The sequence below is a fragment of the Aphelocoma coerulescens genome, chromosome 4 (genome assembly GCF_041296385.1).
Source record: "Aphelocoma coerulescens isolate FSJ_1873_10779 chromosome 4, UR_Acoe_1.0, whole genome shotgun sequence".
Taxonomy (NCBI): domain Eukaryota; kingdom Metazoa; phylum Chordata; class Aves; order Passeriformes; family Corvidae; genus Aphelocoma; species Aphelocoma coerulescens.
In genome coordinates, this window is record NC_091017.1 from 73,010,731 (window position 1) to 73,032,770 (window position 22,040).

At 34.7% G+C, this 22,040-nt stretch overlaps 2 protein-coding genes across 2 annotated transcripts; both read left to right on the plus strand.

Moving 5' to 3' along the window:
* The first annotated feature begins 3,646 nt into the window (after window positions 1–3,646).
* SPON2 (spondin 2) lies at window positions 3,647–10,067 on the plus strand. The gene is made up of 6 exons (XM_069012258.1): window positions 3,647–3,717; window positions 4,521–4,746; window positions 5,102–5,325; window positions 5,601–5,792; window positions 6,799–6,973; window positions 9,049–10,067. Exons 2-6 carry the CDS (start codon window positions 4,524–4,526, stop codon window positions 9,225–9,227), a joined length of 993 nt encoding a protein of 330 aa, XP_068868359.1. The 5' UTR covers window positions 3,647–3,717; window positions 4,521–4,523; the 3' UTR covers window positions 9,228–10,067.
* A 3,933-nt stretch (window positions 10,068–14,000) lies between these two features.
* On the plus strand, window positions 14,001–19,465 carry LOC138109175 (transmembrane emp24 domain-containing protein 11-like). The gene is made up of 5 exons (XM_069012259.1): window positions 14,001–14,322; window positions 15,230–15,330; window positions 16,071–16,196; window positions 18,309–18,455; window positions 19,316–19,465. Exons 1-5 carry the CDS (start codon window positions 14,001–14,003, stop codon window positions 19,463–19,465), a joined length of 846 nt encoding a protein of 281 aa, XP_068868360.1.
* Window positions 19,466–22,040: the final 2,575 nt, after the last annotated feature.

Genomic DNA, 22,040 nt, shown 5'->3' on the forward strand with positions numbered 1-22,040 from the left:
TCCATCATAAAATGTTCTGCTGCTTGCCACTCTGGTCCTGAGATTTTACAACTTAGAGCTTAGAGAGTTTTGACTTCATATAAACCTTTGGCATTGCTGAGTGTCCATAATTGTATGTGTCTCCATGGTAACTATAGGAGAGAAAGTATGGCTGTATAATCCTTTTAAAGTAATACAATGTTATGTTTTTCTTGGTAGACAAAGAGATCCTAGGTAGTCATAAGCATGGTAAGCAACCTGTGAATATCAAAGTTGCACATATACTCCTTATCAGCAGAATGGAAATTGTTTGAGCAAAATTGAAAAGTGTGTTGATAGCTCAGGAATATAAATACAAAATCTTTGGAGATTCTGTTTTGAGTAAAGGTGGGCAAACTAACTTCAGATCAATCATTTTGTAAATTTTCCTTTCTCTTAATCTTATGGTTTAATAGAAAAGTCATAACTAATCATGGTAATCCGGTTGCTTGCCAGAAAAAGGGCTAAATTATTCTCTGACTAATCAAAGTGGAATTTATGTGATGTTAATGTGCTATATTCCTGTGTGATAGCCTGAATATGCTCATTTAAATGTTTTCGTACAGTGTAAATGATTCCAGAGCCAACAAGAAATTGATGATACTGCTGTATTTTTAAGTAGGCTTTTCTTGTTTTCTTGTTTCTTTAATTATTTTTGATTAGAAAAAATACAGACTATTTTAGACAAAGTTATGACTGACATTTAAAAACCAAAAGTATCTGGACACCATTATTGTTTTATACTTTCCAGCTTTCATCCTCTGAATCTTGGTAAAGACTGCAGGAACTGTAAAACTGTTGTCATATTGACAAGAAACAGCAGAAGTTGCACACTTCTGCAAGCAAAATTTAACCCAAGGCACACTTTGGCATGGATGCTTAAGTAAAACAAACCTTGTAAGAGTAATCCCTCTAGTATTTGGGGTCTGTAGAGGTATATATGTGGATAGAAAATAAGTGTACCTGAAGAGACATAAACTTGAAAAACAAAAGCTATTTTGCTGAAAAAGAGAAAGAAAAAATACATTTATGACAGAGGCAAATTTTTCTAAATGTAAGCTCTTTTTTCCAGTTTACCATGAGTTTTCAGCAGCTTCCTAATGCGACATAAAAACTGAAGAAGGAATGCAAGCATAGGTTCTGATCCCACAGCATTTTTTTCCCCTACTGCTGGCCCACAGAAATTTGGCATCTGTAGTTCCCAGCCATGAAAGTAATCCATTGAGTGGAAATTTGCTTTTTTTCTGCTCTTTCTTTTCCTTCCCATCTACAAGACACATTTGGTGTTTTGATGTCCTTCACAGTGTCAGAGACTGATTATGCTTAGCCCAGTTTCTATTTAAAGAAATAAGACAGTGAGTCTTCAAGTTAGGATTCTCTGACAACATTACTCTGCATGTTTTTTCCTCTTTTTTTTTCTTCCTTCACTCAGCCTCAGGGGGCAGGGAGACAAGATAATTAAATAAATTTACAGTAGTTTGCCCAATGATTTCATTTATGAATTCAACTAAGATAAGAAGGAAACTCTAGGTCCTGAAGAATTTAATCTTGAGAAATCTGTCATGGTAAAGCCCTCACTGTAAACAGAGAAAAGCCCAGTGCCAATTCAGGGATTGCAGCCTGCAAGTATTGTCCCGTTCCTGGGTACATTCATAACACGTAATCATGGAACCAGAATAATCTAGTCTGGTGGTGTGCCTTTTGCCAGCAATTTATCTTTGAAAGGAAAAGGCTACTCTCATATATTAAATATTTCTGTGCCAGAACCAGAGATAGTTGCTTCATTCTCACTTGATATGTTGTCCTGGCAGTGCCACAGTAGGTTTCAGTATGTGAAGTTCACTGGCTCAGTAACTGTGATGATAGACAATAAAACCTACTGAAGTTTAAAGCTATTTAATAATAAATATGCAAACCTTAAGTAGTTTTAGTAATACACTGAGCAATATACTTTTAAATTTGTGGGACCTTTGTGTAGTTCTAGAGGGATGCATGGGCTGGATGTCATTAAATTAAAATCTCTAAGAAACCTGTGGGTCTGGAATTCTGTGCGTAGGAGGGAGTGAACTGGATGTAATTCAAGTATCATCCTTCAACAAACACTGAAAGAACTTGTATAAAAGTATCCATGAAGGCTCTTTGCTCTTTTTCTTAGTGGAGTCTGTCTCCTGGAAGAGAAATCAATTATGGAAAATGTACCATTAACAGAGGATAGAGGAAGAGACCTTGGAAATAAAGGTCATGTCCATGCCTAGATGGCTTAACCTGCTACAGAGTTCCCACATCTATCCAGATAAAGAAGAATTGTGCCTATAGGTGCTGCATCCATCTATGTTGAAACCTGCAATAGATTCCATTTTGTCAGCAGAATAATTGATGGAAATTCCATCCAGACATCCCAGTTTATTCACCTCCTGGCTTGGATTTACCACGGGGTGGAAGTTTCCAGTTAAAGTGCCACAAAGCTCAGACATGTTGTTTGGTGGACAACACTGTGTCACTAAAGCTGTATGTCGTGTGCTTAACCTATGCTGGCCTGGGAGCTGCATCTGGAAAATAACTGGGATTGTTTTGGTTTTTTCCCATATGCTGTACCATCATGTTTGAGATCTGGGAAAGTACTTAAGTGACGTTCCTCACAATTTTTAAAGAAAACTCTATGAAATATTATTTTCATGGTTCACTATAAAATTTTGAATTTCCTTTGCTGATCAGCCACAATAGCATTTGTTAACCTTACAGGTTTGGCACAAAGCCCTTGTTTTCCCTTATTTGAAAAGTGGTGGGGAAAATAAAATAAAGATTAAACATTATTTTTTAATTGGGTCACTCTATAATACATATTTTTCATAAACAATTTAAATAGTTTTAGTGATGTAGATATATATACTGTGCTACAGAGGATGTATGATTTAACTGTAATAATGAGATTTTTATTTGGGGTTTTTTACTCTGAAGACAGCTAAGAAAAATCTCCGAGCTTCCCAAAACCACTCTTTCCAAAGAAACCACAATGTTACAGAGCCCTTTCATTATCCAGCATAGAGCACTGTACACACAAAAATATACACTGTACTACTTTAAATTAATTCATATTTTCAGGAGACACAGTCTGTGTGAGTATGTGCAATTATGAAATGTAACTTTTTCTCCTCTTGACATTTTTAGCTGCCTCACCCCTTTTATTTGAACACATACATATGGTGTGTGAGAGTGAGCAAGCTCTCTGTAAATGTTTGGAAGGAGCATCTGTCAGACAATAAAACTTACAAGAAAACATGTTTCTCATTTAAAGAGTATTCACTAGAACTATTTCAGTGTTGGAATCAGTTCATTTGTATAGCTTGGAGGCATTAATAAGAGCAGGGAACTGTAAAGGCACCAGAAAACTCAAACTGTTACTAAGAATCCAAAGTATTTAAAAGCATTTTGTCTTTTTGGCATCTCAGTCTTCTGATAAGGAACCTGAACTAGCTGACAGACAGGAAACCTCTGCTAGTCCTTCCAAAGGGATTGCAAACAAGAAGATGGCATGATTTCTGCAAACCTGGAAAGTCTAAAGATTGCAATAATTGTTGGACCAAAGGGACCCTCTTCAGGCATAAATAGCAAGACTCCTACTGTCTTCTCTTGCAGACCAACTCAGCTGCCAGCAAAAGCAGGTGCTCTCCCCCTACCAGTGCTCCAGAGGAATATTTAGTGAGTATTCATAGTTATTTTTACAAACTAATATATTATTAGTGATTTACTTAAGTTTGTATAGTTTTCTCAAAGGACAAAAACATTTAAAAATCAGTTTTTCAGGCTGTTATTTTAAACAATTGGTAGAATTCAACAGTCTGATGCAATTACCATGTTAATTTAAAAAGAAAATTTGCACAACCTATGACAGTAACTTTAAAATAATATATATATTTTAAAACTGTGTCATTTAAACAATCTAAAGGAATTACAATGTTTTTAATTCACATTATGACAGCAAAGTAATTTATATAAATATGAAATGTATTTGATTTTAAATGTTATGCTATAAAACAGCCTTTGTAGAACACGAATTTAAAATAAATCATTTCTTTTGGCAAAGTAACCTGCAATTTAATCTTTAGAAGAATAAATATACCACTAATGTTTTCCACAGAAACAGTTGCTACTCTAATTAAATCAAGATGTGACTCTAATCAGATTTCAAAAGAAAATCAGAAACAGATTTTTCTCTGAGGTAGTACTATGGACAAGGATAAGACATTTTTATTTTCATTTTCATTAGAAACACTAGTCCCAGGTAAAGTTACAGGTTTGTAGTATATAGCATGGAAATAACAAATCTGAAAGCAGTATAGTAATGTTTTCAGAAGCATAACAATTTTTAGTGTTTCAGATATCTGCTTTCTCTTTGCTTACAGCTTATGCCACATTACATTTTATTAGGTAACTGTTATTAATTTTTGAGTTTAGAGTGACTAATATGGCTAACATTTTTTTTCTTTCTTTTCGTGTGGAAGGGAATGGAAAACCTGATGTTTGTCTACTGTTCCTGTAAAGTTATCTGGACAGTACTTGTAACAATACTGGGTTATGCCAGCAGCCTGCCTGTGGGGGATGATTCTCTTTGCACAGCAGAGGAACTTGCTAAGTACAAGATAATCTTCACAGGGAAATGGAGTCAAATCGCTTTTCCTAAGCAGTATCCACTTTACAGGCCCCCAGCACAGTGGTCATCCTTGCTAGGTAAGTGAAGTATGTACAGTTTAAGAGCAGATAAGTCTCTTGAACAATGTGATCATTTTTTCTTAACAGATATGTCAGATAACTAATGAAAAAGGAAAAAAAAAAGCCAAAGTTATTAAGAATGAAACGCAGTTATTGAAGCATCCACAATGTTTTCAAAAATCTTCAACTGTTTTCAATTGACTTCTGTTTTCAATTGGCTACAGCTGAAACAAACAGCGATAAGCCAAATGTTTTAGTGTTCACTCAATTTTATACACATTTTTTTTAACCTCAGAAATAAAACAAAGAAAATGAAGAAATAGGGACATTCTAAATCAGACTTTTATGTCATGCCATGTATTCACTCAAATAGGTGTTACTCATAGTTCTGACTACAGCATGTGGAAAAAAAATGAATATGCCAGCAATGGTGTACGTGATTTTGCTGAAAAGGGTGAAGCATGGGTATTAATGAAAGAAATAGAAGAAGCTGGAGAGAAAATACAGAGTGTACATGGAATCTTCTCTGCTCCTGCAATTTCCAGTGGTACAGGACAAACCTCTACTGAATTAGAAGTGCATCCAAGACATCCCTTAGTAAGTAAATGTACATATTAATTTCAAAAGTTTATTTTATGTCATCAGCAACCAAAATTAAATATTTGAGTTCTCACTTGTAGGAATAATATAATGAAAAAGAGTTACTAAAAAGTACGTCACATTGCAGGGAGCACTGTACAGCTTCTATAAAGTAAAAGAGCATAATGACATTATTCCACTAACTTTGAGTTAAAATTACTATAAGCAGGACTGAAGCATTCCAAAGCAAGTGATGCAATCCTGATTGATCATTTTGTTTCATTGTTTCATAGGTTTCGTTTGTTGTACGAATTGTTCCGAGCCCCGACTGGTTTGTGGGTATTGACAGCCTAAATCTCTGTGAAGGAGACCACTGGATGGAGGAAGTATCCGTAGATCTATTTCCATATGATGCTGGAACTGATAGTGGATTCACATTTTCCTCCCCCAACTTTGCCACTATTCCACAGGACACAGTTACAGAGGTAGGTACATGTACATAGTTTAGCACTTCATACTGCTATATTTTGAGTGTTCTCTTTTAAAGATAATTATTCTTTAATTGTGAAAGTGTTTTCAGTATTTGAGAGTGCTGATGCTCTCTCTCTATGGATTTATTACACAGCTGATAGACCTACTGCTCTTGTTTATCTTCTGTATCTTTGAAATTTATTACGTAAACGTAGATGGCTCATGAGAATTTGTCTCTACATTTTAATTATTTTCTGGAAAAGCTGACAATTTTTAGATGATATTTAACAATCCTTAAAGCACTGGGAAAATGAAAATACTCACAAAAGTCCTGACATCACCAAATGTGTATCTAACCCAGAAAATTCTTAGTAGTGAATACTGCTGTGAGGAGGAGTTTTCAGTTGAAAGCACTGATGAAACCTGAAACTGTTACATTTGAGGGAAAGGACCTAAAGGAAAGCAGAGAACTTCAATGTGGTGACACTGCTTTCAATCTCTTTTGCTCGTTTCATCCTCTCTACGCCTCACACTTTGCTTTTGCCATTTAAGAGTGGTGGCAAACAAAGGATTTTGATTCAAGTACTTTGAATACTATAAGTATTCAGTTAATCCTTTCTTAAAGGTGAGTTTTTCCAGCAATAAATACTGTGCTAATGAGTAACAAGGAAAGGAAGAGAGAAGCATTTGGCCTCTCAAATCCATATGACAGCTGCTACAGCATACCTGATATTATTGTTTAATACTCATGTATTCTTCTTGTAATAACATCCAGCTCTTTCTCCTAAACCATTTCATACATTACTGTGTTCACAGTACCTCCTACCACAGTCTCGTATCCTGTATTCACTCAAGTATTCTGCATAAAAATTCGGGGATGACCATCATAGTTATGTGAACTGAGGTTCATAGGAACTAGTTGTATGCAAATTATTTGCCAAATAGTATTAGCATGATTTACAAACACGATTTTACTGTTACCTTCTTAGTTTCTTTAATAGTCCCCTTTTTATTTCACAGATCACTTGTTCCTCTCCAAATCACCCAGCAAACTCATTTTATTATCCCAAACTCAAAATTTTGCCACCAATTGCTCAAGTAACAATGGTGAAAATAAAGAAAAGCCAGCTGGGTCTTTCTGCACCTTTTATTAATCTTCCAGCTAAAAGCAATGAAATAATAGACTCTGTCTCAGGTAAGTGATTAGTAGATGTTCTCAATTCTGCTCTTTCCATTCACTCAGAAATATGTGGAAATCTGGCAGATGATGTGAATGAAACAGGCGATCAGGCAGAATATTCTCCTATCTGCATAGGAATAGTTCCAGACTCACAAATGGGAAATAAAACAAGCCAGTTGACATAAAAGAGAATTCCTGAAAGAATAAGTAAGGGATTGCATATTTGAGCTATGGTTCAAAGGATTGGGTTATATCCACAGTAAGAGCTACCCAAGCCTTTGTATCAGCGTAGATCAGTGAATATTATGAGAAACAAATGACACTTGATCAGAATCAGAGTTCCCAAACTCTTTGCTACTTTGAAGTAAATATTCATCCTTAAGATTTTACATGATAATGAAGCCAAGAACTATTACTGTTGTCTCTTTCTGGGTCAGAACTTGGCAGTTATGTGCAATAAAAATTTATATAGTTCAATTGATTTGGACATATTTTCAATAGAAACAAAAATCTTGACAACAAAAATCAAGTTTTTTTTAATTTTCCTTTTCTCGAAAATATTAGCTAATAATCTTGAATAGGCAGGAAGACATGCAACCTACTGACTCAAGTCAATCATAAGGGTGATTTTCAAATCTCTGAATTAACAAATATATAATTAACACAATATTTGCTCAAAGGGAGCAATATATTCCCAAAATTGTTGCGATGTTCCGGGAGCTTCTCCAGAATGTCTGAAGATTGCACGTCCCTAGCACTGTGCTGGTCACCTCAAAGCCACTAAAATAAAGCTCACTCTTTACACAGTTAATGTGCTATTTATACTTTAATAAATGTATTTATCAATTTATAGTAGTTTAATGTATCTCTGTTAGTAAAAAAGACATATTCAAAATGAGTGCTACGCATCTCATTTACAGTTATATGTCATTCCCACAACATTTGAAAGGAGCATTTGGCCCTGTTCAGGGCCAAAATTAAAAAAAAACAAACCTTAAAACTGCATTTAGAGTACAGTACTTCAAAAACCATTTTAAATCACAAATCCCCACTTTATTGTACATGAGCCAGTAAATCAGCCTGTTTAGAAACTTATTCCAGAATCAAATGGGCAGATTTAATTACCAGAGGTCAAGCAGTGTCCCTCATTCCCTCTAGAAACATAGTGATGACAACTGAAAGTGGTGAGTTCACTGTAATACCAGAAATTTATACCAGGTGTCACACATTTAGTGTGGCATTTGAAGAGGGGCTTGTGCACACCTGTTTTACCCACAAATGCTGTAACAGGCAGTTTTGATGCAACTTCCTGTGACAAGCAATATTTTAATTTAACCTGCTAAGGAATATTCACCTACTTTTAATGATATTTATTTTAGATAGATGCATACATTATGAATAGTACTTCTACTAGATAGAATTTCTAACTTCTTTTCTTGCAGGAAATGAAAACTATATTGAAAATCCTTTCAGCATTAGAAAGCTTCTAGTGACAGAATATCTTTATTGGCAAAGAGAAGAGTAACACACACAAAACAACAAGCTGATTTAATGATAAAAAAATGGCAATTTTCTTTATTTCTAAAGCAAATTGGAACAAAAATAAAATGGAATTTCATATGAACAACTATAGGAACAATAGCTACTTGCAAAGAAATATAAATATACCTAGATAAACCAGAGAAAAGCTTTAATCCCAGTGTTTTTAGTAAGCCATGCAAAGGAAAATGAGTTATAAAAATTGACAGCAAACATTTTTTAATTCAATCTTTTGAGTACAATAATTTTAAGCATAGTTTTCTTTTATAGGAATTCTGTATTTTCATTTAAGAGATAATGTGCTGCACTACTGATATAATACCTCAGACAGGCTCTAGACTGCAATAATAATACCAGAGCCGATGAGTTTCGGAGCTGAAACCAGACTATTTTTTAAATTTATGAGACACCATATGGATTTTATTAATATCACCTGTATTTTGTATAAGAAAGGATGCTGTTTGATGATCATTCCTTAATGCTTTTCCAACTGTGTATTTGACTTAAGTATAACTTGATGTAAAGTTACCTCTTTGCTGTGTGTATTGCAGAAACACCACTGGACTGCGAGGTTTCGCAGTGGTCTTCCTGGGGTCTCTGCAGAGGGGTTTGCAGAGAAAGAGGGACCAAGATCAGAACTCGTTTCGTACTTCTTCAGCCTGCCAATAATGGAATGCCTTGTCCAAATCTGGATGAAGAAACAGGATGTGAACCAGAAAATTGTGTCTGAAATAAAGAAAATATAATAATTAAGATAATTTAAAAGTAGGATAAGTTTAAATCTAAACTACATGTCAATCAATGTTCTTTATAATTTGGATACGCTGCACTATTTTGCTGAAAAGCTGTATTAGAGTGCTTTTGAAAGTTTTTGTTTAATATCAAGATTTTGGGGGGTTAAATTCCTAAGGTTGAGTATGAGAACAGTATTGGATCACTTACAGACCAAAAACCCCCAAATAAATCCTTCCTCCAAATGCACTCTAAGTTCTTGGAGTACCCTCTAGTGGCAGAAAAGAAGACCTTTGGAAAGACTGTACTTCACATTTTTACTTCACAGTAAAAAAATCTTTCAATCACAAAATCTAAACTAATAACGTCCTTAAATATTGTAATTTGTTTATATACAGCTATTTATACCTAGAAAATAGTTTTTTTGCTCTAAATTATGTTTTTATAATTTATTGGCATTTTTGTTGTCTTTCTAAACTTGCTTAACATGCATTTCTTCAGAAACTATTTACATAAATCAGAGTGACCAAATGTTTGCAGTGTGGTTAAGACAATAATGGAACTGAGTAAACTTGTCTTGAGACTTTTGAATATATGAAAATGTATCTTTCTTTTTCCTTCTGGAAAGTTAGAAGAATAACTGCCATGAGAACACTCGGCCAACAAAATTACTAGGAAAAAAAATCAGAAGTGTGGATACTAGTAGAAAACCTCTGAGCTGAATTTAAAATGTTGGCTGAGATTAAAAAACTGATTGTTGGTGTGTGTCCCTCACAAGACAACTTTAATCTCAAAGTTAACACTGTTGACCATAACATAAACTGTATCATTAACCTTATATATGCAGTAAATGTGTCCATGTTTCTTTATATGTGTTTGCTGCTATTTGTGTATATATTACCTACAATTAAGGTATACACAACTATGACAATACACACGTCAGAAACTGTTCCTGACTGCAAGTTTTAATGCTCAAATAGCTGTTATAAAATGAATGTAACATATGGCTCACGAACAGCTCTGGCTACCACCTAGGAGAAGAATTTTGGAACAATACTTATTCAATAGAATAAAGTCAGCTCACAAAACTTTTACAGCACACTGCAATTTTACAGATGTAGAGCACAGGTATTGAACAGGAGAGTTGATTTGAGTAGGTCTTTCTGGAATATGCTGAATACAAGATAATTTCTCTTGTTCGTAAAGGAGTCCACTGTATTCTCCATAGGGCTGAAACATTTAAACATTTCTCTGTATTTTATTTCCAGGAGATAAATCTTGCAAAGACAAAAATACATTTTAAACTTTATCAGACTAGACTCACTGGTCCTGCAAATGCTAATAAACACAGACTTGTTAGAACTAAGTGTAGGAATTTCTGCTCTTCTCTCATTCTTCAGATTCCCTGTTGTCTGTTGTTCAAAATTGTTTCAGTTACTCCTGTTATTTTACCTTTTTTTTAAGTTCCCTCGATTTTCACTGTACAATGGGAATAGTGTTACTACACTATTCTGTTTAGTTAATAGTTGATATTTTTCTTTCTTCTTTTTATATTATTTTTAATCATTCTGTGTTTTCTGTTACACTTATTTACTACATGTTTACACTTTTATCATCATATCAGAAAACATAAGCATATATTGAAATATATATTTAAATATTCTCAGAGGGTAGGACCTTATTTCAAATTGATTATCGAGTGACAAATTAAGCTCAATAAAGTTTTTGGGCAGGTATCAGATGCAATTCTAAATTATGCCTTAGGGAATAACAAACTCAAAATCCACAAGGTATCCTTTGATGTACTTTCTTGTAAGTTCTCTAAATACTACAGTTTTGCTTCTTCACCTGCCCAGAATAAACAAAGGGCCAGGCCCAGTAAAAGAATATCTCCATTTGCAATTTTATACATGACCTGAATCTGGGATTTCAGTCCTACAAGGTACACTTTGCGTGGAGGAGTCCCAGTGTTTGCTCAAACTCCTGGAGCCAGAAGTTTTCCAAAGGACACTGAAGGAGAAAGGATAAGGAGGTGGAGTAGAAAGGGAATATGTAACAGGCCAACACACTTCAGAAAACTCCAGTCAGTGATATATAACTGTGCTATTTTAGACTGTTTACATACATGAATATTCAATGCAACTTCCTTCAAAAACAGACCCATCCAACCAGTTACCTGGATATGGCATTTCTTGTAAGCTGTAACTTCAGGAGATCTTGGTAAATATGATATTCTTTAAGGATGCCCCTATGGCTGTATGTTGCTTGGCCATAAATATAATTCCAGGTATTCCCTTTGCAAACCACAGGGATGGAGCCATTACTTGGCAAGACTGTGGATGCAGTGAATGAAACACATTTTAGTGATGGAGCACATTTCTCATAGTATCTATTTATTGAACTGATTAGTGAGATACATGATCCCGGCATGGATATTGCTAGGACTTTGTAGCTTTTAATTTCAGATGTCTTGAAATTCCCTTAAAAATTTTGGGACCAGGAAGAAACACAGAGAAGCTCTTCCTTCCTTTTCCCTTGTATCTTGTGTCACAGATGGTTGGCAGCCAAGATGCTGTGGTCCTAAATACATGAGATTTAGGGAAAGAAATAGGCAAATTAATTCCTGGGTTAAGCTAATCTCAAAAGGCACTTTGGGAAGAAGCTTGAAACAGATTTGTAAAGAGAGTTTTCTTTTTTCAAGAATATTTTACAGAAAGAATCAGCTTTGATGCCTTGGCAGGTATTCTTGCAGAATGGCAGATGTGATTAATGGTAAGTATAGCAGCAAAAAAGTCACCACCGAATTAAACTGTGGTCCTACAAAAATAATCAACATCAAACTAAATTCCTATAATGGAATAAGTCTGCAAACAAAAGATCTGAGAGTATCTGAAGCAAAAAGCTTCATTTAATTATATTCCCAGTCCCAGGTAATTAAAGTACATTGGGAATATCTGATCTGTCATGAACGATCCAACATAATAAAGTAACTCAGACTATTCCACGACAATATTTAACATGCTCAAGAAATAAATCTAACACTTGATACAGCAATTCTGACATCAGCCAGATCTTGTTCAATGGGATTTTTGTAGTATGCAGAAATTGTGCCCATGACAATTGACAGGTACTGTGAATGCCTGAGACAAAAGAAAGCTCTCAGTATGCTGCATAACAACCTGATTACCCAGAGACTGAAATATTTTTGTTTGCTTGAAGTCCAGCAGCCCTACTATGCTAGCACTTGCTAGCCAAAAGTACAGAAGGAATATGTCTGTCCCAATGGGTCTGGGCAGAGTGAAGGATAAAGTGGTGTCACCTTCTATATCTTGTGTTCTACCATTGGAACTCAGAATTTTGGAAACCTCAAGTAGTCAATAAAAAGCTAAAAAGTGACTGGTCAAGTAGCTCACAACCTGCAGACAAACCTATACTTGGTATAAGCATGGCATGAGAATTTATGCAGGTGCATGACAGTCAACATCTGTGGTAGAGGTGCAAACGTCCAATGATATGATGAGAGCCTATATAATCTAAACTTATTTCTGATGGATAAATGCTAAAGTAGTTAAGGGTAATAACATCACCCTTAACATTCCTAAAGATTCAACAGCCATGAGATGCAATTTTTATCCCTCTATCCTTAACCATATGGAGTCAAAGAAGTGATGTGTAAGGAATGAGTTCTCTTTGTCTGACAGCCTCTCAATATGGGGATGCTGATGGATGATTTATGGAGGTGCACTAATATTTGCACTGCAACTTCTGTGAAATGGACTTCATGCTGTGAAATGGACTGAACCTAGGATGGTCATAAACCTGTGCCACTGCTACGCAGACATTTATTTATTGAGACAACTTCATAGATGGCAGGTGGAATGAAGGTCAATAGACATGAATCAGTCCTTCTTTTGCAGATGTGAAATAATTCAGTAAGAGTTATCATCCTGAAATTTTTATTTAGGTTACATGAGTTGCTGTCCACCCTTCTTCCTTGATGCTAGAAAAATGTTCTTGTGCAATTGGGATGACATAAATTTTATGAGAAAGATGGGTCATCCAGACTTGAAATGAGCCCACAGGTGGGTCCTCCCTGCTGGAAAATGACCATGTTTCCTCTGACACTGAGGCCAACCTTTCAGACCCAGTGATCTCGGCTTATAGGACAAGGAACATTGGAGTGATAGATGAGTTTGTCATCAGACAGTCACATTGGTCTATATTAGTACAAAGGATAAAAATAAACCCCTCAATCACTGTTTGACTTACACTGTAACTTTCTTCAGAGAATGTATTAGGAAGTATTTAAGAAATAGTCATTCCTATATAAAAAACTCTTATTCTGAAAGTGTTAGTGTTGTTATTTTTTCCCTGCAGTATCATATTCATTAATGTTTCAGATTATTTCATTCTTCAAGTTCTTTCAACTTCTTTATAGTTCTTCTATTATGTAGTGCCTGTGGGTTTTATACAGATGCATATATTTGTACAATGATTTAGGATGGAAATTAAAAGCTTTCTTAATAAGAGAGGAGTGAAACTCTGGAATAATCACCCAGAATAAATGGGAAATAATAACTTTGTTTTAGTTGAAAATCAAGCAGTTTATGGAAAGAGGAAGCCAATTTAGTTGCCTACAGTAATCTAGGGAACTGATCTCAAGCACCTGAGAGGCCCTTTCAGTTTCATGCTCTTCTAAGTGTATAATATAAATTTTAATTTATAATCTAGATGCTGGGAAATAAGAAGGATTTTAAAAGGTGTCTTTTCCATGTTATCTCATTCTCCAGGATATGCTGTAGTTATTTATAAATGTGTAACCACCAGCTGCCTTTTTTCACAGATTTTTTTCTCTCTCAAAAATACACTGATAAGCAGCAAACAAGGAACAACCACAGGGCTACAGACATTTGTATGTAACTATTTATATTCAAAAGCAATACAGCAAGGATATACAAAAAACATGAAAAGCAAATTAATAGGATTTCTTACGAACTTTTGGATTTCTTTTTCACTTGCTTTGTATTTTCACATTGGAGAAAGAGAAGAGAAATGCATAATTGAAGATATTCCTAGCGACACGTTGGTAGTTGGTAGGTACCTGTCAATGCTTTATGATGATCTAACCTATGCAATAACAAAGTTAACTGGAAATGTAACAGGAATTTATGTGATTGATGAATATGGAAAAAAAACAGAAAAGGGCACACTGAAAATAACTCTCTGCAGCAGGGATTAGTCTTAAAGTCCTCAAACATTGTGTGTATCCATCACACAAAGAAATGCAGGTTTTCAGAGTGTTTTACTGACTAAATAAAGAAAAAGAATGTTTTTTAATTCTACAGCTGTGGAACTGCTGCTTCCATGTGTGCTTCTGCACGTTCTGACTGATGTGCTCATTCATACCAGAATTTCTGTAACCTGGTTTTCCCCATATGAATGGGAGAGTTACTTTTTTTGATAAATGCTGGTCTGAAAAGAGACAATTCATGGTGTAGTAAAGATTCATTTCACCTCTGATATCAGAAGCACATTAAATTAATCTACAAGACTGTAAATTTAAGATTTCAAGGGGATAGTAAAAAATAATGCAAATTAATCCTTTTTTTTTTTTTTAAAGAAAGAATATTGTAAGTGTGAAAGACAATCCATAAAATGTAATTTGAGTACAGCACATTATGCTTTTGGAGGTCTCAGTGTGCCTTCTAGGGGCTAATCTTTCCACTTTCCAGAACATTAGGAGTAATCAGAAAGTTTTTCTTGTTAATTAACCATTTTTTGGTAGCACTTCAGAACATTTTCTAGTGTAGTAAAAACTTACTGCATTTCACTCTGTTATAAAGTGCCCCTGAGCAACTTTAATCATGAACACATGAAATCCATATTTTATTTTTATTTTATTTTTAATTATTTATCTTTATATTTTTCCTGAAAAAGTGATGTAGTGGTTTAACATTAAGCTATGTTTTATTTAACAGATTTATCTATGTTTTTATTCAGGGAATTACAAAGTACAGCGCTGGGATATACATAAACACGACTTTCTTGAATCTGCTCCTGGTTTGGGAATGTTTGTGACTGTCACAAGTCCTTCTGGTGAGGTAGAAGTGCTTTATGAATGTTTCTGTAGGATTTATGACGACTTCTGGCACTGGCAGGCAACACTATCTAAAAATAAAAGACACTTATGGGGAAAAGTAAATCTATAGTCTATCAGCTAGTTCAGTATTTTGATACTGAAAGATATAAGAACCCTGTGATTTCTAGTGAAGTAAACAGAATTGATGATATTTGATAATTATGTGTATGGAAAATTTTTCCATTACTACCAGATTTAGGAAACAGTGTCATTAAGAAGAGTAAGTGACAACTGAGAAAACAAATTAAAAATAAAAACCCAAAATCCACTAATGAAGTAAAATGGTACAGAATGCACTTCAGCAGCAGAAAGGAAGGTTGATGATGAACAAAACTCAAAGTCAAGGTCACCATGAGGCTGCACACAGCCCTCATGCAGAGCAGCTGCCTGTGCTGCAATGAGGTCCTGAGCTTTTCCAGCAATGGACACTTTATTTCTCTGCCTAGGCAAGGTCTCAGTTTTCAAACTTTAAATGCTTTAGAGAGCATTGGCTTTTGTACCTACCAAAATCCTCTAACATTTTAATGTTCACTGGGAGCTACAACTGTTTAGTTTTCTGTAAATCTATTCTGAAATTTGGACAAGTTTAATGATGTCAGCAGCTTAATTGATTCCTTTTTGGATCCAATTCACAGTACTGTTCTTTGATTTTTTTATTGGTAGTGATACGTTACAAACCCAATGCACATATCTAAATTGCAGGTGCTATTGTCAAAACTGTATGGGCCACAAGGGACATTTTCTTTTACATCCTACCTCTCTGGGGAGCACATCATCTGTTTCCAGTCTAATTCCACAAGATTTGCAGTAATTGCAGGAAGTAAACTGGTAGGTATATTTCCTAAATATTCTTTGTTGTAATGGTATAAATCATTTACAAGCAGCAGAGATTACAAACTGGGTTAAAAGTTGGTCTAACTTGTAGCAGATCATTCAATGTTTTTTAGCAATTAAAGAAAGCAAACATAGAATTATGCAGATGAAGAGATAAAAAGACTGTTCTCATATTTAAGAAGTCAGCATTCAAGCAGCAAGACTAAGAATAGAGAAATTTAATGTTTGTATTGTGCTTTGAATGTGATTCTGATCAATAAGAACAACTAATTTGGATCAAAAAGACAGATATGTAAGATTGACTAACACAAGCACTTGTCATAAAGATATTTCAAGTCTTCACTAACTTAGATTGGATTTCTAATGAAAATTTAACATTTTAGTTTTTGAAAGTTATTCAAACAAAGAATATATCAACATACTTGTTATTGTCTACTACCAGCAAAGGTGGTTTTAATGCAGATTTTGGGGGGAAAAAAAAGCCATTAGAGGTGATGTCATGGCTCTACCGACTGCATCAAAAAAAAATTATAAATATTGTCTTGAAATTTTTATCTATTTGCTGCTTCCCAAAAACAGGAGAGAATTACTCTCTAGAGTGGCTTGGGTTTTTTTCTCAGCTGAATGCAAAAGAGTTAAATAACCAGCTAAATATAAACATCTTCTAAATGTGTTAAGGTAGGCTAAATCTCATCCTAGCTGTGCACTTTGGAAACACGTAGATAACACAGAAACAACAATACTGGAGTAGGATTATCATAGTGGAATAACAAGGTGTTCTTACAGGCTGATTGATAAAAATTAATGGAAATTTAATCATATACATTGCAAAAGCAATTAGGTCTAATCATAAAAAAAAATTGTGGAGCTTATCATCTAGAGAGGGTAAGGGGGATAAAGCTTTGGTTGGCCACAGTTAACTATGCACCATGAATGTGATTCTGAGGATGTGCCAGGGATTTTTGTCTGGTATAGATGGAGGTGTATTAACATCACTTTCCATGATACATGCACCGTGTAGAGTTCCGGCCTTTGTATTATAAAAGAAGTGAAGAGATGCAGGGAAGGAGAACATTAATATCACAAATATTAAATAAGGTGGTTTGTTTAGCTTGAGAACACAGAAATAAAAAAGGAAAATACTGTTCTTTCTAATTATATCTGGAGGAATAAAGATCACAAGAGGAAAAACATTCTTTAGCTAAGCTAAATCTTTAAGTGTTCCTCTGTAAGCACCAGATGGTTATCTGAACTCCTTCAAACCAAAATAAAGAAATTAATGGACCACAAGGTTGCGAGATGGATTTCTACCTATACAGTTAGGTAACTTCAAGACAGCTGAAAGGAGAGATGCTCTTCATTTGTGGCTGATTTCTGAGTAGACCTAACTTCTATCATGGTAATATAAATTTCTAGGGTTTTGAAGGTTATTTGTTTGCTAAACCCTTTTTATTTTCTCTTAGGTACTAATTGGCTTCTAGGAGAACTTTCTCCTACTAGTTTTAGTAAAATTTTTCATTCACACCAAAATAAATTGTATAACATTTCAAGTTTCATTCTTCTCTCTTCTTTCTATGGTTCTATTGCTTGGCAGGTTCAAGGCATTTTTATTATAGATCATACAACAGCTTAGAGAATATTGGGAGATATTTCATACTGGATAACTAATGTGAATAAAACATTTATCTGAGGGAACCTAGAAGTGTATTTGTAAAAAGATTCCAGCAGTACTATTAAGGAATGTAATTTCTGCAATATTAGGATGAAATGTGAAATAGAATGAGTGGTCCTTATTTTTTTTTAACTTAATGGACAAAGAAAATGGACAAAGAAAACATTTTAATGGTGGTTGAATCAATATTAACATAAAATAATGCCCTAACATTAGTGAAGATTGTAAATTTGTATAACTACTTTAAAAATAAAATTAAGAAACCCTTCAAATTTTCCATCTGATTCTAAATTTGGGAGGGATTTTTATAAGCAATTAAAACTGTTTTCCTGCAATGAGCTTAAGGGGAAATTATCCATTGTTTCATTTTTATTCTAAGGAATTTTGAAAAATCAGAATACAGAGTAATGAGAACATATTTTTTCTGTTTGCAGCGTATCCACTTGGACATCAGAGTTGGGGAACATTTTTTGGATGAAGCTGCTATTCAAGCCAAAGACAAAGTGAATGAAGTTCATGTCAGACTAGAACATCTAATCGAGCAAATTCAGCACGTAACCAAAGAACAAGACTATGAAAGAGTATGTATGTCCCCGAATGGAAATGTTATAAATACTGTGTGTAGGCTTATTGATTTATAAAGTATTATGAGGTTTATTACCCAATTGCAGTGTTATTTTTAACTACCTCATAAAAATCTATAGATATTTAACCAAAAGAGTGTCCATTACCTTGCAAAATATTTTGAAGCAGTAACATAAAACTAATTAATCACTGTGAACTCATGCTTATAGAAACAGGTGTTATTTTATAGCAGCAGGTGTTATTTTAAAGTAGGATTTTCCAAGCAGAGTTTTCTTGGTCAGAGTCAGCCACAGCAGCCAAGCAGGAGGCAGGTACCATTGTGGGTGATGCTGCCAGCTGCTGTTTCCATGCTGCTCTGTGTGCACAAACTTTATTGAGTGGGGAAGGAAATGACTGAGTGTGTATTTATATATCCCCATGACGTCAGAAATAAAGCCCTTCTTCAAATAAGTGTACACCCAGTCACTTTTCTAGATGTATGCAGATAGTTAGTGTTTGAAATGTATCAACTAGTTCCCTAAAAATAGAAATTTGGCTGCAAAAGGGCTCTTGCCAGCAATATGGAAGTGACTGTAAACCTAAATGGGTTAAAATCTGTACTAATGGAACATATTGAGCACAATATATCTGTGAACAAGGCAAGTTCTGTTTGCCTTTCGGCTTCAGGATGCAGTGTATCTGCTTCTCAGTTTTGATTTGTAAAGATATCCACCATATGGATAAGTACAAACCATCACTTTTATCCACATGAGAAAAGTTTTTGTTGACCACTATGCAGAAAGGGGATGCCTTTCTACTTACCATGAAACATACAGATGCCAAAAGGTAATAATTATGCTTTTCCTTTATTCTCTAGGAGCGTGAAGAAAAATTTAGGAAGACAAGTGAAGAAACCAACAGCAATATTTTGTGGTGGGCTATAATACAAACACTAATCCTCATCTCTGTTGGAATCTGGCAAATCAAATCTCTCAGGGATTTCTTTATAGCTAAGAAGCTTGTTTAAGTTGTATAAAGTCAAGGCACGGATACAAAAATTGCACGCCATTTAACACTGAACATCCAAAGAAACCTGCACCTATGAGAAAATTGCTTGTATGGAACTCTCAACCGTCTCTCATCTTCTGCTCTAACTCTGGTTTCTCCACCTATGTCACAACTTCTGGCATCCCCTTATGTTTTACTCCTTGAATCCCATCTTTTATCAAGTCTTTCCCCCCTCTACAGATGTAAAGCTAAATGTAGAAGGAGTCAGTGACTAAGGCCGCATTTAAGTTCAGCTAATAACTGTAAAATCTAAAATAGAAATCTAAGATAAAGTTTCCTAAGATTTTAAATTTCTCTACGTGCTGAGTAATGTTATTTGGCACTACCATGAACAGTTCAGCACTTCAGTCTGACTAGGATTCAGATAGTAAACAGAGAAATAATTACATCCCCTGTGGTGCTTAATTGGGTGAGAGTGTCTTGAACTCAATCTATGTATGTGTAACACCTAAATATAATTGTGTCTGCTTTCTTGTAAAATATTCAGAGTTTGAACTGATCAGTGGTGGCAGCAATTACCATGGAAGAGAGAGACCCAGACAAGCAATTTGGAATTGTACTTCCTTTTTACTTCCAGAAAAGCACTAAACACTAGGCTAGAGAATTGATGATGATCAGATGCCTCCCGCAGTTGTTTATGTAAATTATAGTCTTTATGAAATATGCCAAAGTAACTCAAATTATAGGTTTCTTGGTAAACAAGGCCAATTTTATTTTAATTCATTCCTGTACTAAGCATTTCTGGGTTGAGAATTTTTATTATTTTAATTATTTAGCAACTTTAATGACTGCCTATGGAACTTACCAGTTTTTGACTTAATTTTCCATTTCACTTATTGCAGCTCAGTTGCATATATCTTTATACCTTAATTTAGCTAGTTTAGGTACAACTAGCAGTGCAATTCAATTCAAAAGCTGTGGTTAAAAATCCAGATAATTAGCTTGACAAAGCAGCAGTAGTGCAAGATGGAGTTGCAGGTGGTTACATATATAGACATGGAAGACCAAGTTTCTAGAGCACTGTGATAGCAAAATATTGTAGTTTGTTTTCCTACCTGTCTTTTTAGACCCTTTGATAGTTTAAAAGGTAGTGAAAGCTAAAATATCTGTAGACCAATTATTGTTCTAAAGGCACTGCTTTCTTTCTCTTTTTCTATCTCTTCACCTGTTGTTTTCATTAGCAAGGAAATGACATTGCCCTTTAAGTCCACTTATATTTTCAGCATGGGAATTAAAATACAGCTGTGAGTATGTGAGAATCATTAAAATTGATACAAAGTATAGACAAAAAGCAATGTTCCAGGGACCAAATCAATCAAAATAAAATCTCATCAAGCTACTCACTGTGTTGTGTCCTATATTTAAAAATTCTGATACTTTAGAGATGCCACTTGGAATGACCAGTAAATAAATGTTATTAAATTTACTTTTATAAAGCACTCACTCACAACATGTCTTGTAATAACATCTTTGGTGGTGGGTAAGAAGGAAATATGTGTTAAAACCATATGGTATATGAAGTCCAAGAATAAAGCAATAAAGTGTTGTGACAAGGTTGTGGTTCAGACTTTAGCTGATATTTAATGCAAGGCTCCTAACCACATCCCACCAATAAACATAACTCATTTCACTTACAATGCACTCCAGCAGGTGACCGAGGACCAGCAACATTTCAGAATTTATAAAAGAGCTGATCATGTTCCACCATATTAATTAGGTCTATACTCAAAGAGTATAGACTCAGCACTGAGACTTGGGAGCCATGAATATAACTTGAGATTGCTTAATTCTTTACTACTACTATTCATCATCATCATCATCATATTTTGTTGGAGTAAAAGCTCCTCTGGACCCAAGCTCAGAGGAAAGCCAAAGCACAGGGGTTGAATTAAAACCTTTAGATAAGCTGAAATACATGAAGTCACACCAAAGTGAAATAAAAATATTGATTTTTAACGTTTAGTAGAAATATATGCTAAGTGCCTTAAACATTGAAAAGCTGCAGCAAAGAAATCTTAAATACAGTTCTTACTGCAGCAGTGTTACATTTTCACAGAATTACTTTACTTTAGACAAAACATAGATGGAATTATACTGTTCACATTTTTTAGATAAGTGTTCACATAAACAATAAGAGCTCATAGAAACTATATATGCAAACTGTGTAATACCTATGTAATACTTGTGTAAGACTTACGACTGTTAGAATTAGACCAGGATAGGTTAAGAAAAGAAAAACTAGAATTGTGTGTCAATTTTATTGGTCAACTAACAAATATAATCCACACTTCTGTAAGTTTAGAAAAGAAGAAGCAGCTGTTTTCTGCTTGCTGTTTGCCTGCTGTTGCTGCTGTTATTGCTTGGCCTTATCATGTAACCTCTTAGAACTCTGCCTTCAGAAAACTATGAGACTATGAAATAAAGAACTTAGCAGGACAGCACCTCCTCTGCTCTTTCACCCTCGTCCGAAAAGGAAGGGTATCCCATCAAAAGCTCAACAATCATCATCATCTTTGCTATTAGGAAGTGTTTTC